The sequence below is a fragment of the Lycorma delicatula genome, chromosome 8 (genome assembly GCF_047948215.1).
Source record: "Lycorma delicatula isolate Av1 chromosome 8, ASM4794821v1, whole genome shotgun sequence".
Taxonomy (NCBI): Eukaryota; Metazoa; Arthropoda; class Insecta; order Hemiptera; family Fulgoridae; genus Lycorma; species Lycorma delicatula.
In genome coordinates this window covers 131,549,031-131,568,012 of record NC_134462.1, presented here as the reverse complement: position 1 = coordinate 131,568,012, position 18,982 = coordinate 131,549,031, and the positions used below count along the sequence as shown (strand labels likewise).

General features: G+C 29.6%; 1 protein-coding gene across 2 annotated transcripts in view; it reads right to left on the bottom strand.

Annotated features, from left to right (window-relative positions):
* Nucleotides 1-436: 436 nt before the first annotated feature.
* The window catches only part of Wdr24 (WD repeat domain 24), a 60,270-nt gene continuing 41,724 nt past the window's right edge, over nt 437-18,982 (bottom strand). The window contains exons 9-11 of one of the 2 annotated variants that reach the window (XM_075372667.1): nt 11,174-11,475; nt 4,278-4,439; nt 437-2,411 (exon numbers count right to left, since the gene is read on the bottom strand). In XM_075372667.1, coding sequence (XP_075228782.1) covers nt 2,283-2,411; nt 4,278-4,439; nt 11,174-11,475 — 593 coding nt within the window. In that variant the 3' untranslated portion in view covers nt 437-2,282. The remainder of the gene's footprint in view (nt 2,412-4,277; nt 4,440-11,173; nt 11,476-18,982) is intronic. The other variant, XM_075372668.1, reaches the window with a different exon arrangement.

The following is an 18,982-nucleotide window of genomic DNA, read 5'->3' as shown; positions in this document are numbered from 1 at the left end:
TTACGCTTAGGATTCTTGAAATATATGCTCTTTTCATCACCTGTCACAATTCGTACCTGGCGAGCAGCATTTTGCAAGTGGTTTTTCAGTTTTCTTGCTGTCTTTCATTCAGTTCATGTGGAACTGATGGAGATGGCTTCTTGTGTTACATTTAACTGATCTGCGAGCTGTTGTTGCATTTGAGCATCATCCTCATCCAACAGCAATTCACTGTTTTATATATAATATATATATATATATATACACAATAAATTTTAGACACCACTAAGACAGATGTCAAAGAATGACACTACACAGAACCACTTACCTACAATGCTACAATTTACATTAGCATACTTCTTTAAAAGTTCAGGAACCTTTGATAACTGACCTCATGTTACCATCTGGCAATGGTGAATAAAGTTATAAATTATAAATAATGAAATAAACAAGTATGTATTCTTAAAAAAATTTATTACATAAAAATTATTAAAAGTCAACAATTTATCAGTTTATATAAATTATAATTAATATTATTCAGCCATTAATAAAACAGATAAATATTTCATCAATAACATTAATATTAAATAATACTGATGAATCATTTTCAACTTATATAACAAAAGACAAAAGGTTGTTAAATGATTTTTATATTTACAATGAAATAATGTAACAATTCATTAAGAATGAGTTACTAATACTAAATGAGATCAGCTTAAAAACCACAATTTTATGGTCACTAAAAACCATAAAACTATGGTGCATATAAATTGGGATATTCAACAACTAACATAGCGAAGTAATAATTCATAATTAATTAATTTTAATTAAGCTATATGAAATTTTATAAACTTTTCATTATTGTAATAATTTTATTCTGTATTCAACCAATCTATAATGGAAATAAAATATGGATAATTTTTTATTAATTAAAACAATATTTATAGAAACAAAATTACAAGGAGATCAAAATGTATTTAATAATTTAAATAAATCATACTGAACAATTTATCGATACACTGACATCCCAGGGTTGATTCACAGTAGTTCCCATCAGTCATAATTTTGTGTATTTATCAATACACAAATACACTGCCTAATTATCATTCTGGGGGGAAAGACGGACATTAATATAGATAAACCATAATCTAGGAAAGTGTTTTTTAAGCTGTGTTCCACAGAACTCTGGGGTTTTATGGAGATCACTCAAGGGTTCCGCTAAATTTACAAGCTTTTTTCATAATATTCAAGATAAAACAATGAAAATTAATGCCCCATGAAATTAAAAAATTAAATCTCAACTAACCATCGCTTCCACTAGCTTATGCAGTGGGATTTTTTTGTAACATCTTGCCAATACTAAAGTCTAATGTATCTAAAGGAAAGATACTAACCCATACTTTTGAGCTAAAGAACGAGGTGCATGCTTTTTTTTATTAATTTTGAATCCATTTACAAAATGTTGCATTAAAACCATACTATTGAAATAAACCATGGGTTCCATGAAAAAAGTTCCATAAAAAAGTTATCAGAAAGTTTAAGAAACGCTTATGTAGGATATTCAGTACAGCAGCAATTAGTGAAAGTCAAGAGGAAGGCATTTTTGATGAAATGTTCATTTAAAAAATGAAAAGATACTGATAAATTACAGCTCTATCAGAATGAAATCACTCATTGTAGTTAAATTGTCTTTCTTTTTTTTTAAGAAAAGAGGTGGTTTATTTATTAAAAAGCAATTTCACAGTGGCAGGGAATAAACTGGATGACAATATTCTGCATTTACAACAGAATATGTTTGAACATAAACTAAAAAATCAAAAATCAATGTAAAGCCTAGACTACCAAACAAAAGTAGTCATTAAATAGTTCTCATAACAATATGCAATGTTCTGTTAAAAACAATCACAATATAAGAAAACAAAAAACTTACCTTAGGAACAAGTAAAATAACTGAGATTATGATTTATTTTTTGTTTTAAACAATAAATAAACAATTTTTTTTTGTTTTATTGTTTTATTAAAAAAAAACTTGTTATCATATACTATGACAATAAGAACATGATGCTCAATTATAGTTTTCTTGGGTGAAAAAAGGCAGAGCCTATCCTAGGAACTGAAACTGAGCCTAGGAGCAGTTGACTGTGAAGTCAGGATGTACTGTCTAAAAAATACATTTATCTTACCTATAATTTTTTTTAGCATTTATTTAATTTAATTATTTGACTGAATAACACTTACATTATTTAAATAAATAACATCATAACAAGTATGTTGATAACAATATATACAAATACTATGTTTTGTTATGAATATTCACAGTGATGTCCACATCCAGAAGGGCACTCTACATTTTCTTCTAGCCACTCCTGTATATGTGATAAGTGACCACCATGTGCACATCCTTGACACCACACATACAGACCTTTAACAACCTGTGTTAATAGAAAAGAAAAAATTATTAACAGAGTAAAATTATCATACTTAAATTTAAATCTCTGTAGACCGTATCCTCAGATGGCTATAACCTAGACGAGATTCCAATCACATCATCATCGTCTGGTGTTCTGCCTGGCAGCAGATACCTCACATCACTGCTGTATTAATCTACTCCTGTCTCCAGCCTCCTCCTTCTTTGTCCCCTTATAGTTTCTAATCATTACCTCATCTATTTCATCATTCTTCACTTTACTTTCTTTCTCCTTCGACTGACCCTTCCAATGCAATAATTAAGATTCTGCTCTTTAACCGCATATCCTAACCGGTTTCCTTTTCTTATTTGTACTACCTGTAAAAGTGCTTTATCTTCTTAATCCTGTCCATTACTTCCTCATTCCTCACTTTATCTTACTGTGTTAGTGCTTAGTCCCCTCCCACTTCCTTGTTGTATGTGCTTCACTACCATATAAGACACTTCATGCATAGCGCTCAGCTAACTTCTTTCTTAACTCCCAGACTTTTAGCACATAATAATTTCCGCTTCGTACTGAAGGTTTCCTTTGGTATTGCTATCCTTCTTGTATTTCCATTGTGCTCTTCCAATCTTCTATCATCATAAACCTAAATATCTTTAATTTTTTTACCTTTTCGATGGCTGTGTCTTAAAATGGCATTTACTTCTGTTAAAAGGTTATTTTTTCAATAATAATAGTAATAATACCTAATGTGTTTATTTAAAATTCTTACAACAGGATTATTAGAGGAACATCCTCAATAATACAAAAAAATTTCATTAGAAAATTATTATAATTAAAAAACGAGCACTTCTGAGTACTTGAGAACTTTTATTGAAATATATTTAAAATATTCAACAAGGTTATTAATGCTGAAATTCTTATAATATATTTGAATAAATACTGATAATTTAGAACAAATTTCTCTAATAGTATAATAAACAGAATATACAAATAGATTTTTAAAAAGTTGAGTCAATAAAACCAATATTTATATGATAAACTTCTAGACTGATTAGTCTTTTATTATTTACTTATTTAATGATCTGGCTGAGAGAAGTGGGATTATAAGAAATTAGTAATGGTGTTATTGGACATAGTAAATGCATATGATAGTGCCAATAATGGTAGAAAAATAGAAAGGGTAAAAGAGTTTACTTATCGGGGAACAGTTTTTCTGAGAATGGAAGAATGGTTAAAGAAATATGTACAAGAGTACAGAAGGCAAGTGGATTTTATCAGAGCATAAGAAATCTGGTCTGGAACAAGGAGGTACATTACAATATAATTAAATTAAGTATAAAGCGTACTTTAACCCAATTCTGACCTACACAGCAGAAACCTAGACACACGGAAGAAATATGGAGGGTCGAGTACAGCCTGCAGAAGTGAAATTCAAGAGAAGCATGCTAGGGAAGACATGAAGGGATAGGGTAAAGAGCAGAATGATTAGAGAGGAATTGAAATTGGGAAGCCTAGTCAAGTCAATTGAAAGATCAAGGCTCAGGTGGTTTGGACATATTGAAAGAACGGATGAGGAAAGATTACCAACAAGATGATCCATGCAGAGGAAACACATAGAAGACCAAGAGGCAGACCAATAATGAAATGGATAAATACATTGAAGAAGGAAGTGTGCAAGAGAAAGGATGTGATGAGACTAATGAAAACAGATGGTTCATAAATCGAGGTAGACGAAGAAATTTTGTAGAAGGCCCAACCCGAGGAAACCTGGATTAAAGGGGACTAAAAATGATGATGACGTTGCTACAGAAATGATTCCTTAACTACATTATAAAAATAAAATAAAAAAGAATTTGTTTTTATCACTAATAACAGTTTACTAACCTGATGACAAATGCTGCAAATTGCACAATCAAGACTACGACATGTATCACATAACCATCCACTTCGAACTAATGCTTTAGTACATCTACTGCAATTTGTACTAACCGATGTTGACTGCTGATTTAACTGGCAGACAGATGGTATCCATGACAACTGAATAACCTATCACATTCAACAGGTTTATGTTTACTTATTACCAAACAGTTAATTACATTCAATAATTTCAGTATAATAAACTAAAAATATTTCTCCAACCAGTTTTCCAGCTACTGCCATGTCTGGATGTGTGTGTGTGTGTGTGTGTGTGTGTAAAGGCAAATGCAATTACTACTACCGGCTTGCCAGGCCTGATATAGCTGCAGTGTAAGTTAAATGTACCAGTAAACATGTAGTCTGGAACAGACTCTGGTCAACCACTCCTCAGACGTGTGGTTAATGAATTAACCACACGTAGCCCTTATTCATTAACCACACTTCCTTATTTTTCACTTGTTCCTTATTTCAGGAAGAAGTGAAAATTGCAAAGTTCCAAATCCAGAGTATGGAAAGATGCTGAACGACTCAAATTTCAACTTCACAATTGCCTTGATGATGCGAAGTGGTGTGATGTGGTATGACCAAGAAGTATTGTAAGATTTTCGGTGGATTTTCTGATACAATACATGTCTTCTCAAGTGTTATAAAGTTTCTACCATGCAAAATTTATGATTGCGCAAGCTTCCATGTACTCATATCACATATGAGGTGGTGTTACAAAGTTGGAGAAAGCCTGAAATAATTATTTTGCTTATCTAATTTTATAAAAATCTTTCACCAATGTTGGTGAAATTATTTCACCAACACTGATGGGCATCCAGCAATGTGTAATTGACACATCTGACAATTTGTTATGGATGACAACACTATCTTTTACAATGTCAAAGCAGCAGCTTTCATCTTCAATTTTAGTTGGGAAACAAAGCAAAATCACATGGGGCAGATCCAAGAAATGGAGGGTTAAGGTATCATGTTTTTATTCATCAAAAATTTATTTTGAGGGATATGTGAATGGGCATATGTCACGGTGTAACAGCCAATTTTGTTTTTCTCCCAATTCTGTTTTTTTCACAGCTCTCTCTCAACTGCTTCAAGACACCACAAAAATATCAAAATTCACTGTAACATCAGCAGAACAAATTCCAAAGGACACAAAAAGCACACATTTTGTTGGGCTTCTGATCTGTAGTGTCTTCTTTGGCCTTAGAAACTACATGCTGTTTCAGTTGCAATGACGGTTGTTTTGTATCTGGACCGCAGACGTAAATTCAACTTTAATTTCTGATTATGACCCCCAGAGATGAAAGTACGATCATTGTTAGCCATATCATGAAGATCACCACATATAGAAACATGCCGCTGCTTTTTATCAAGTGATACATGTTAAAAGTTTTTAGTAGACCCCATAATCAACTCCACCTATCTCCCACAATTTAAAGCTCTTTCAGCATCAATCCTCAAGATGAGTTCTAGAATTTTCTCTATATTTTTTGGTGTTTTGCTTGTGTAAGGTTGCCTGAAACATCATCTTAAAATTATATTCTACTAGCCTTGAAAGGTGCATACCATTTATAAATCTGTGTTGGACCAAACAAATCTTCTTTAAAAGCCTCATGAAGCAATTCAAAAGTTTAAGATTTAACAAGTTTCACGCAAAACTTTAAATGAAGACTACACTTCATTTACATTCATACATATTATCCTCATTCATCTCTGAAGTTAATGGTTTTATTTCCCAAAACTATGAGAAAAAACTCAAATAATAAATCAACTATAAAAATGCGTTTTTAAATTTTACATAAGAAGATAGTAATTTCATTCCCCTATTGTTAAGACCACACTCCCTCATTTTATTCACACTCTCTCACTTTCTGTCTCAGTGTCAAGTATGCTTGCTGTGTCAATGCATCTAAAACAACATGTAGCAATGGAATTGTTAACAACAGAAACAATGAACACTAGTAACATTCATCATCTAAAAGCTGTTTATGATGAAGCTACTGCTTGAAGTACTGTGAGTAGGTAGGTAATAAGATTTCATGCATCGGAAATCAAAATATATTTCTCAATATTTGCTGGTAAAGCTGAGGAAAGCAAATATTTGCTTTACCAGCATATATTGAGGATAAAACTCGCAATAGCTGACCAATTTCTGTGACAGATGAGAAGTACCAGAAGATGGTAACTTGAATTGTTTCAAGCTGGTTTGACTGTAAATTGTGTGTGACATACAAATATAAATACCTTAGAAGGCCTACGTCATGTTCAACAATCCATAAAACTGATATTCTGTAACATGTTAATGCACAGCCACACACACCGCATGCAATCCCCAAGGCTCTTGTGAAATTGAAATTTGAACCTATTCCACAGTCTCCTTACTTATCAGATTTGGGCCCGACAACTCTTTCTGCAATTAAGAAGGGTTATTAAGAAAATTTATTTCATCACAGATGATTAACTGAAGGAAACTATGAGGTCATAGATGAAAGATCGCCAGCTTTCCTAATTGATGAAATGATATTTGTTTTATTTAATTATATCTTTCCATTAGCGAATTATAAACAACTGAGCAATACATTTCAGTCAGTCCCCTTAGGAATTTAATATATCAGATATTTCATAATAAGAGAAAAATGTTATATTTTAGAAACAATGAAAATAAAATCCGAACTATTCAAGTTCCTAAGCATACTTTTGAATGTTAATCCAAACATAGAAATGAATAATTTCTCATAAAATGAATTAACAATAACTGATAATTCTTTTCATCCAGTCAGATGTGATCACAATGCAACACAATATATATCGAATATGTACTAATATTAAACATTATTTTTAATGTAATGTAGGATATACTATAAAGGCAATATATTTTACTGTAAAATGCAATATACTGAACAAATCAGAAATCTTATTCTCAAATATTTTACTAAAGGAAAAAGAAAATTGATAGAGCAATGGTATATGAAATGGTGAAACCCAGCTACCTAAGAATAATTTTTTGTATCATAATCTGATGGTAAAGAACAATAATTATTTTATAAACTGGATTACAGTTAACTGAGTTCAACAAAAAAAAAAGAAGAAAACTAGCAAATGAATTAGAATATAAGGAAATATTCTAAGAAAGTAGTAGCTTTTATGCATCCCAGCCAAATAGCAGTTGCAATCAAATGATTAGATTATGAGTTAACAATGGTTTTTTCAAATTATCGTATGAAATTTACACATCATTTTCCAATAGAATGTTACAAGATGGAAAAAATTAGAAACCTATTATTAAATATTACATTGCCCAAAATGAAATATGAAATTAAAGAATCAATATTGAAATTGCACACCCAATGACCTAAAGAGACCTTTGAAATCAAATTGTTAAAATGCACCATTTATTTCATGAAATCCATTGAAAATGATCTGGTTACCACAAAATTACAGAAATTAAGAATCTACAAAAATATCAACTTTCTGACATAGTACTGCAGAAAATTCATTCTAGCCAACAGGCAAATCACAAAATTATCTATATAGATTTTTTACTCTTATTTATCTTATATAACAAAATGTACATGAAAAAATATACCTTTTATGATTCAAATATATTGATAATGATTGATTTTGATAAAATTAGACATGCCGATAAGATGTTATGAAAATGCTACTGAATGTTATGGCAAACTCCTCAATTAAACTTTCCAACCAACCTATGTTTCAAAATGTATTGATAGCACTGGTCAACATAAATTTTGGAACTAAAAAGGGAGTAGGTGTTCAATATAGTATTTTATATGCTGAATTTGAATATGTATTCTGAAACAAACAATCATGTAAAGTTCTTAAGTTGCAACCCCTTAAATTTAATTGTTCCATCTTTCGTGGAACAAAAAATACAAATAAGTTAATGACTGTATGTCTGCTTATTCACATCTGATTTACATTGTGATGCTTGCTGTAGACCTATATTGATACACAACAGTCGAATAATAATTCATAAGCCAAACATGTATAGACATGACAGTGAGTCAAGTAATGAGTAATTCAATATGATGAAATTTTCTTCAGTATGAGTTCGGTTCTTGGTATGACTTGCTGGGTTCTTTAGTTGCGGTAGTGGTTTTATCATACATATATTATAAATACTGTCATAAATTTTTTAGTGAAAAATTTTTATGACAGAACTTTTGGTATTTTATTGAACATCCAGATTTGTTAGTGTTACAGGCACATGCCGGAGTCCGTGTATGTGTGTGTGTGTGTGTGTGTGTGCACGCGCATTTTTTATACTGTATTTTATTGCACTCTATGGTGAAACATTTTTATGAAGTATTTTAAGAAATTAAATATTTATAAATCAAAACTTATTTTTTTTATAATTAAATAAGTATTTCTGTAATAATTCAGTTTACTTTCATTTATTAAAATATTTTGAATTTTACAATGAATAAAAATCAGGCTTGTAGAAATTCTTCAAACATTTTTGGTTATGTTTGTGGGGAATTCACCACAAAAAGTCAACAAAAACCAGTATCAAATCTGCTGAAAACTGCTTAAAAACATTATTTTGATTGTCACTTGGGAAACCAAGATAAATCCTGGGCTCCAAATGTAGAATGTATCAAGTGCAATGTTAAACTAACCCAGTAGTTGTTAAAAGAAAAAAAGGAGCATTTGCCTTTTGGTGTACCTATGATTTGGCAAGAGCCTACTAACCATTATGATGACTGCTATTTTCCCTTAATAAATGTTACTGGTTTCAATCCAAACAATAAAAGCAATATTGCATATCCAAATGTTCATTCAGCTATGAGATCAGTACTTCTTGGTGTTGATTTACAGATTCCGACCAACCTCTTGGAAAGAAATTTCTGATTCCCAGTACACTCAACTAATAAATCCTCAACTTCAATAGATATTAATTACATTCTAGAAGAATCAAATATTGAACCTCACCTCATCACACGAGCATTACTGAGCGACCTAATTTGTGACTTGTATTTGTTGAAACAACATGCCGAACTCCTAAGTTCACGTTTCACATCTTAAAGAATGCAATTTTTTAAACAAGAATACTAAAATGTCAGTATGTAAAAATCAAAACAAAAATTTATTGAAACACTTCAGAAGAGATGGTTTAATTTATTTCTGTCATGATGTTAGGGGGCTAATGTCTGAATTAGACATAGAATATGTTATTCGTGAATGGCATTTATTCACAGATTCATCAAAAAGAAGCTTAAAGGCAATGCTGTTGCATAACTCAAATAAGTTTTCTTCTATACCAGTAGCACATGCTGTAGGAATGAAAGAGACATTTGAAAGTATATAAAAAATTTTAAAAGCTATTAAGTATTATGAACACTCACGGTGAATCATTGCTGACCTGAAAGCGAATTTATGACCTAAGGCTTCTTCTCGGTCTCCAGAGTTACAAAATATATGTGTTTCCTGTGTTCGTGGATAGTCAGACTACAAATAAACACTATTAAATTAAAGACTGGCCAAAAATAAATCAGTTTACCCCAGGAAAGGAAAATGTTGTAAATAATCTCCTTATCGAAGCAGATCATATTACTTTACCACCTCTACACATAAAACTAGGCCTGATGAAGAATTTTGTAAAAGCATTAGATATCGATGGAGACAGGTTTAAATATTTAGCTGAGGTTAAATATTCAGCTTATAAATGAACTCTTAGTGAACTACACAAATTTAGGCTGTAGAATGTCATTGAAAATTCATTTTTTAAATTCTCATTTGGACTTTTTCCCTTTTAAACTTGGGTGACATCAGCGACGAACAAGGAGAAAGATTCTATCAAGATATATTGCAGATAGAACAATGTTATCAAGACAGATGGGATGAATCTATGATGAGTGACTACTTCTGGATGATAAAAAGAGAAGACTTCACCGAACACAAAAGGAAAATAAGAAAAAATAAATTAACATAAACAAAGTCTGCAAAATAATGGTAGGAATTTTAATTGTAATTATTATTTTTGTATTCTATTATTTAAGAAGTTTCTCAATATTTGAAAAGGTCATGACTAAAAGTCTGAGGATGATGATGAAAAACTGATTTCATTTTAAGATTCGGCATAAAAAATACATTTTTATCACCTACTTTAACTCGATTCCAAATTTTTTTTTTTTTGTTCACCTGTGTAATGACTTATTTTGACAAAATTAAACATGCCAATAAGATGTTATGAAAATATTACAGAATGTAATATTGATTGTAATATTGTAATATTACAATATTGTATACTATAACATACTGCATACTATAACATATAATATTGCATACTATAATATATTGTAATATTACAATATTGCATAATATTAGATACTTCTAAATTAAACTTTCCAACCAACCACCACTGCAATCAAGTGGCTAGATTCCTAGATCAAAATTTCATATTATTTTTTATTATTATGTATAATTTACATAATAAAATTATTTACATAAAGTGTCAGTGGGCAATAAACTAGAAAACTTATTTTGAAAATCTTCAGTAATTTTGAGTTGAAATGAAATTAATATCTCAATGGTACTTGAAATTTCAACTACCAAAGTAACTAAATATACTTTGTTACCTTATTCCAATTCTATGAATTTCGAGTTATTTTGAAAAATCTATAGAAAATGATATAATTAGGATATAGTATTATATCATTCATTCTAGCAATACAATAATAATGATCGAGTCAGTAACTGGCTGGACATCTTTTATCATTGTTCAATAGTAAAACAGTTTAAAAGATACTAACAGGTTTAAGAGATTAAAACATATTGGATATTAAATTAAAATATGAAGAAATTATTTAGTATAATTGCAATGAAGAGATATAAATTACCTGGGTGGCAACATCCCACAATTTATGTCTTGACAATACATCAATGTAAGCAAGTAACCATTGTTCTTGTGTTGCATCATCTAATACATTAGAAAGGTTACGCCTTTTTTCACCAAGAGCAAGAAGTATTGAAGCACATGTCTGTATATCACCACCGCTTGCATGATGATGAAGGGCACTGCTGACAACAACACTAGGATCCCACATCGGAGCTTTCATGATCCAATTAACGCTGAGTAATGAAGACGGCTGATCTTCAATGGTCAGCAACTGCTGCTCTGCAGGACACTCCAAATTTAGCACTGTTTCACCAATCACATGAACCATCAATACAGTAAACACAGTGTTTGTCTTTCTAATAAAAGGACTGACTTTTATTAATTAAAAAGAGTTCAGAGAAAAGAATCTAATACCATGACACTTAGAAAGATTTATATATAAAAAAATATTAAAGGATTATTAACCTAAACTCACCAGATTCTATAAATGAAATAAAAATAAAAACCGATATTCAGATTTTAAAAACTGATTAAACAATTTGTTAACAACAGAAAATATTAATAAAATAAAACATTAAAAAATATAACAAATTATAATTATACCTGAAGATGAGTTGTTTATATAACAAAAAAATTTATCATATAGGTACTAATAAATCCATTTAATTAATCTGACAAATGTATCACTACCTATATGATAAAATCATTTGTAATACAAACAACTATTCATACTAATAAAATTAAAGAAAACAATAAACATCAAATACATTATAAAGAAATGAAAATGATTTACAATAAAAGAGAAAACTGTACCCAGAAAATTAACAAAAAATGAAGCAAACACAACACCAACCAAATGACAGTGATGTGCACCCATAAAAAAGGCTAAATGAATGACATTATCACAAGAATACGTATTTTTCTTCATTAATCTATCAAAAAATCCTATTTGACGATAATTAATCTTAAAATGGCATTAAGAGTTAAAAATAGTACTTAGTGATTTATTATTGAAGTATTAATCAATAATAATAGCAAAAATAATGTATATAAATCAAACCACATACATGATATGACAAAAACATCACAGCAAAATGAAATTAAAAAAGAATAACTCATTAAAAGACACATGCCCATTTATTAACAGAAAACAAATAACTAAACTAATCAATATAAAATATAACTATAAAGAAAAAAATTCTCTCATGCTATTATCACAAAAAAAAGACTAAGCAAGAAAACAAAAAAATGACCAGAAGTGAACAGAATGTCAAGTAAATGTAGGTTAAAACACAAAATAATAAAAAAGTAATTAAATATTTTAAATAAAAGATGTAAGAAATAACAAAGAAAGGTTGGTTGGGAATAAAAATAAAACATGCTAGAATATCACACAGGGTTAAAATATAAACTAACAAGTTCAGCACAGAGTAACAAGTAAAAGGTTGTCAAGATCCATTTTGTTAATAAAAAAGAGCTTTCTTTTTAAATCAATTCTAAACAAGAACATTAAAAATTAGAAAGAAAGATATTATAGCAGCATTAAAACATGCTTTAATCTTGGATACAAAAGCATGAAATTTTAAATATTGAGAAAGCTCATTCACAATAAATTTAACACACAATGCATAATGGTAAATATTTATATTTATGACTGTGTTTTATGTATTGATGATTAATGATAATAAAATGTTACAAACAATACAACTAAAAATTTCCTTTTTATAAGACTTTTTATTATATTTCTCTCTTTTCTGATGCTTTTAAGTCTAGATGCTTTAAATCAATTTATAAATTTGAATTTTGAAAAAAGAACTTCACGGCTGAGTTAAATAGGTACTCCAGTAATATGATTTCAAAGCCAACTAACTATTTGTATCTGTCAGTCAGTAAGTCTGTCTACAAACAAATGTATTTGTACTTGAAATCATCTTGAACTAATTAACTGATTGTTGATTTTCTGAGTAGTCATTAGAGGAGCTGTGTTCCATACATGGGCCTGATGAGATAAGTTTGCTTGTTGACTTTGTTTCCAATTTAGGGCAACTAACCCTAATTAGAGGCTTGAGGTGTTTATTGGGTAAAGCCAGAGGAACTCCTCTAACCAATGTACACTAAATACAGCAAGAAGAACATCTAAACAAATATTTGAAAATAAAACAGTTGTTTAAAAATTACAAGCACCTGTAATAAAAAAATAAAAATAATATTAGTAATAACAGTAATTTCTAGTATTAATTAATTATTAATTTCTAGTAATAGTAGTTTTCTGGTTTCAAACAATGTAAAGCACTTGTAACATAGTAAAAGTTATATGAAATGTGCAAATTTTATAAAATCTGCACATTGGTATTTAATAATTAGTTTTCTTTGATTTTAAGGGAATTGTACATCACAAATTTTCACCTAGGGAGCAGACGGTCACCCAGGAATACTAAAAAGGTGTCTTACAGCATTTGCAAAGAAATGTGCAGCAGAAAAGATTTGCACTCAGGTGATATAAGAACTGGATCATCGACCACGACAACATATTGGCTCATTGTGTGTATTCGATTGTGAATTTTTTACCTAATTCCAAATACCTATGCTTCTGCAATCTCTCTATTTCTTTGATTTAGCTTCTACTGACTTGAACCTCTTTCCTAAACTGAAATTTTCAGATAAAGGGAACCGATCAGACAGAGTTGAAGACATTCATGCAAATACAAAGAGGGTGCTTAAACACCCTTAATAAAGAAAATTTCTATGAATGCTTCCAAAAGTGGAAACACTATTGGTGTCAGTGTGTATAGTCAGAAGAGAATTACTTTGAAGGAGATCCATCACAATAACTTGTAAGTACTGCCATTTTGAAATTATAAGCCCAGTCATAAAACTTTCCAATCACACCTCTTATGTACCCCTAAGGCCAGACCTCAACCAAACTTATTTTTGTTTTGGGAGTTGATGTACATAGTTTTAAAGCATGAAGTAAAATGACATCAAGCTGTCAAAAAATTACTTACAGCTACCAAAAAGCAATAGAGTAATGGAAGTAGTATATAGTTTTAGCTGTGATTTTATTTAAAAAAAAAGCTAAATTATTAAATAAACTGTATAAAATCAATACTTTATTTTCAAGTAGTTCGTTAGAACTTCACCGGTAAGAGTCCACAGAACTGGACAGCACGGTGAAGTCAACTATGTTTACTGTTCTAAATGTGATCTAATTTAAAAATGAAATGAAAATGGAAAAAAAAATTAAAAAACAAGCATGAAAACATTATATTTCAGTTCAATTAGATTTGTAATAAAGAATACTTTCAAAAAATACCTCAAATTTTGTTAGACAATATTTTTTTTTTCTTTCACTTGACAAACCGCAGGACTCGAATATGTCACATTTCCTCAAAAAGGTGGATTTAAAAATTGTGCCACTAGGTAACAGTACATGATAATGTATATGAAATAATAAAATTTAATAAAAGAAAATAAACTACATCTTGTTTTAACAGTAAATTCTCTTATGTAAATGAAAGATGAAACAATTTTTTTTAACTCCCATCACTTCATTAAAAAAACTACAAGTATTAGTTTACAAGAGATTAAAGCTGCTAATAGAACAAAAAAAATCATGAAGAGTAGGAAAGTGTTGCAAATGTAGCAACAAAGATTTGTTTCATAAAACAGAAATAGATTCAATTGGTAAAATTCTTATTCTACAATTAGAACTATTTGAACTAACTGATAGATAAATAAAATAAATTCATTTAATAATAATATTAAAAGTATCCAGACATACAATAAAAAATGAGGGTTACACTTACAAAGTAATAAGTGCAATATTACATCATGGATCTTCGATTCATGAAGGTCATTATACAAGTTTTATAAAAAAGGAAAAGTATGGTATGAAGTGAATGATGTATCTATCAACAAAAAAAAATTGGCCGAGAAGTTCAAAAAATGTATATGTTTGTTCTAGAAAGGCAATAAATTTTAATAATAAATCCATGAGACAACAATCAGTAATTCATAAAAAAAAAAAACAAAAGAATAATCTAACAAAAAGCAGTGATATAAAAAAAAATTACAATGAAATTGAAAACTGTATGGTAAGTCTCACAGATATAATTTCTTCCACCCAAAAAAAACAAAAATTTCTGTAATATAAATAAAACTACTTTTAACAAAATAATACTATCTACATTTCTATTATCAAAATCTGTCAATTTAAAATTTTGTTTAAAAAAAATGTTTAAGCATTCCATATAAGCAAAAAAGTTAAAAATTTGTTACACTACTCTTACTGGCATGACTTCATTTATATGTGACAGAAATCATACAATTCTTACGATTTTCTATTGTTTAATAAATGAAATCGGGTCGATAAAAGTTTTACATGCAACACTTAAACATTTTTTATTATCTATTTTCTATTACATTTTTTTTTCTATTTTTTTTTAAACAAAATTCTAAATTAATGACAGATTTTAATAATAGAAATGTAGTGTCTTACCTTTTTTGATATCAGTATCACTTTGTTAAAAACAGTTTTATTTATATTACAGAAATTATTGTTTTTTGAGCAGAAGAAAGATCTGTGAGACTCTTACTGTACGGTTTACAATTTATTGTAATTTTTTTGGATCATTACATACTGAATGTCTCTTAAACCAAAAGGCTCATATTTTAAATCTACAAACAACCAGTACACAAACAACGTGTACATTGATTTCTCAAGGTTGATTTCTTCCATTAGCATTTTTTATGTTGATGCTGGAAAAATCTAATTTCCTTGAGAAGTTCATAAATAATTAGAAAATAATTACTGCAGCAATTATTTATAACCAATATTTCTACAAAGTAAACATGACCATTTCAGGAAACTATACCAAATTCAGTTAGATTATAGAATAGAAGTAAAACTGCATGTACAAGTGTTCAGGCAACTGAATCAAAAGCATCTCCTGTAAATCCATATAAAAGAAACTACGCGATGTTATTTTTCAGTAACAACCACACATTAATTCCAATAATTTAGTTCAAAAGTATCCATTACTTATTTTATGCAGTGTTTCCATTCGTGCTGGCAAGTTTTATAGACAGCTTTTAAGCATAAATTTTTAACATCGGATATTTTAAAAGTAGAATTTTCTGATGCTATGTACCTTTTGATTTATCCCCAAATTAACTCAACTGGATTGAGTTAACAATAGAGAGATAATTGAAGCGTAGTTTTACTACTGGATCTTTCTAACTCATCAATTTTATATCCATTAAAATAATTTTTAATATGCAAAACCCTTTGCAGTGATTGGACCTTAAGTTCAGCCTCTTCAAATGTCATTCCTTTTGAACTAAACCACATTTTGATACCATTCTTTTTCCAAGACATGGCTGGAATTTTTTCCTTTTTACATGAATTATAAGGGGCTAATACAATAACCAAATTATCTTCCAGAAGAGGTAACACATCGATTAACCATTTCTCAAAAGACTGTGCTGTTCACAGCACAAACTCAAAAGTTCTTGTTATGATAGTCTCCTGTACAAGACTATTTAACTTATGGATTTAGATTCAAAAAATCCAGACCACCATTGAGAAACCTGCTATCACTGCTGATACGCGTAATTATGAAACACCTACTTTATCCAACAGAGCCTTAAACCAATTGATAAGCCACACAGAAAGACTTCTTTTGACATATTCAGAGCTTTACTTTCCAAACAAAATTTTTCATGTGGTCTTCGTTAACCCAAGTTTCATCCATATAATATGTTCTATGGCCTTCTTGCCTCATTTTATTTATTTAAGAGAGGTATTGTCATATAATGACATCATCTCTGTAATTAAAGCACTTTTCCAGCCCCATTTTTCATATTTAAAATTCATACCTTTTAACAATTTATAAAAATTTGTTACTGGAAATCTGACATATCGTTATCGTCTTTTACAATTCGTAACACATTGTCTCTCTAGGAATTAGAACACATTGACTCTAGGAATTCATTTCAAACATAAAATTTCTGTACTTTTTTACAAATCTAAATTATGAAAATCGTCAACTTTTTCTTCAATTGACCTGTGGAGTTTTGTTTCTTAGGAGATCTTAAATCATTAATAGATTAATACTTGCAAATCACTTTATACACTGAAGCAACACCACTTCCACTTAAGTTAGCAGTTTTATTAACAACTTCCGAAATCAATGTGGTTGGATTACTCGCTTTTGTAAGCATTTAAAATGATGTATTTTTTCACACAACTTCCAGCTTTTCTCATGTCCTTCTATTCAGAAAGATATCAATAATCATCCACTATTATCAGCTGAATCGGTATCAGACATGGTGTCAAAATAATGGTATAAGTCAAGTCATATCGATAAAAATCTAGAAATACACTACACTCATGTTCCAATAAATTTAAAAATTGCATTATATTAACTTTAGGTAACATTAGAGTAAATAAGTAACAGAAAGATAAAAATTGAACACAAGAACAAAAGAGTGATCATATGAAATATCAAGAATTTTAATAGAACTGAGAAGACATAATGTTACATAAACGTTTAACTACATGACTATTATATGACTAACTATAAGGTGATTAATATTGTATACAGATATGGTTGCATTGTGAATCGGCACTGATACACTGTAAATGACTCAGCAAGATCATGATGAATTCACACAAACACAATGTTTGTTTATTCTTCACTCTATAAGCTAATTGAAAAAAGTAAAATAACTGTTTTATAGAAATAAAAAGTAAACAAAAAAATAAGTTAAAAACTCAAAGAAACTTTTTTTGACTAAAACACAATGTCTATTTACTTAGAGGTAATTCAATTCCTTTGCTGTTCCTACTAACAGTCATGTCCTTTGTCTCTGTCATGTCCATTTTTGTTTGATAGTGCCCATTCCCTTTTTATAGTCATACTTTCTGTTTGCGTACATCTTTGTAAATTTTTGTGTATGATAGCCTAAGATTATGAAAAACATATAATTTGTCCCAAAACAGGAAAAGATAAAGTGACAATAAAAACTGTAAAATGGAATGTTGGTTGCAATAATAAAATCTGAATTAATCATAATTATAAAACTGCATAATTACAAAAATGAAACAAATAAAAAAGTCCTTCTAAAAAGGAGATTTAAAATAAATGCAAATAAGATTATACTAACTTACAATTTACAATATGAATAATAATAACTAAATACTATAATTTTTTATTTTGACAATAGGTATTAATAATAATAATAATTTCTCAAAAATATGTATCAAATTATAGCATCTAAATGTGTATAGATACAAGGCATGTTTTTAAAGTAAGGGCCATTTTGAATTTTCCACCCCTTTACATAATATAAACAGATGGCACTTTTGCAAGCATGGCTCAGACCAAAGCTACGGTTGAAATTCACAGGCAAATTTGTGATATTTATAGGCCGAACATTATGAGTGATGAACGCTAAGAGAGTGGTGCAATTCATTTCAAGAAAGCCGAATGAACATTCATGATGAAGAACATAACCATCGGCCATTGGTGATGACAGATGATTTGATTGAAAAATTTGATAAAAAATTTGAGAAAACCGGTGCTTCACCGTGTCACAAGTGTCTTTGACGTTTCATGAGCTTTGATTTATAAAGTATTGACAGAAAAAAATTATTATTTTGATAAGATTATTTTCTTTTTCTTATCTTACATTGTGGCTAACAACACAAAGGTTTGATGATGATGACAAACTGGAAATGGCATTACTGTGAGGTTTAGCCACTGGTAATGGAATTTCGTGTAAAGGGAACAAAGAAGCTAATGAAATA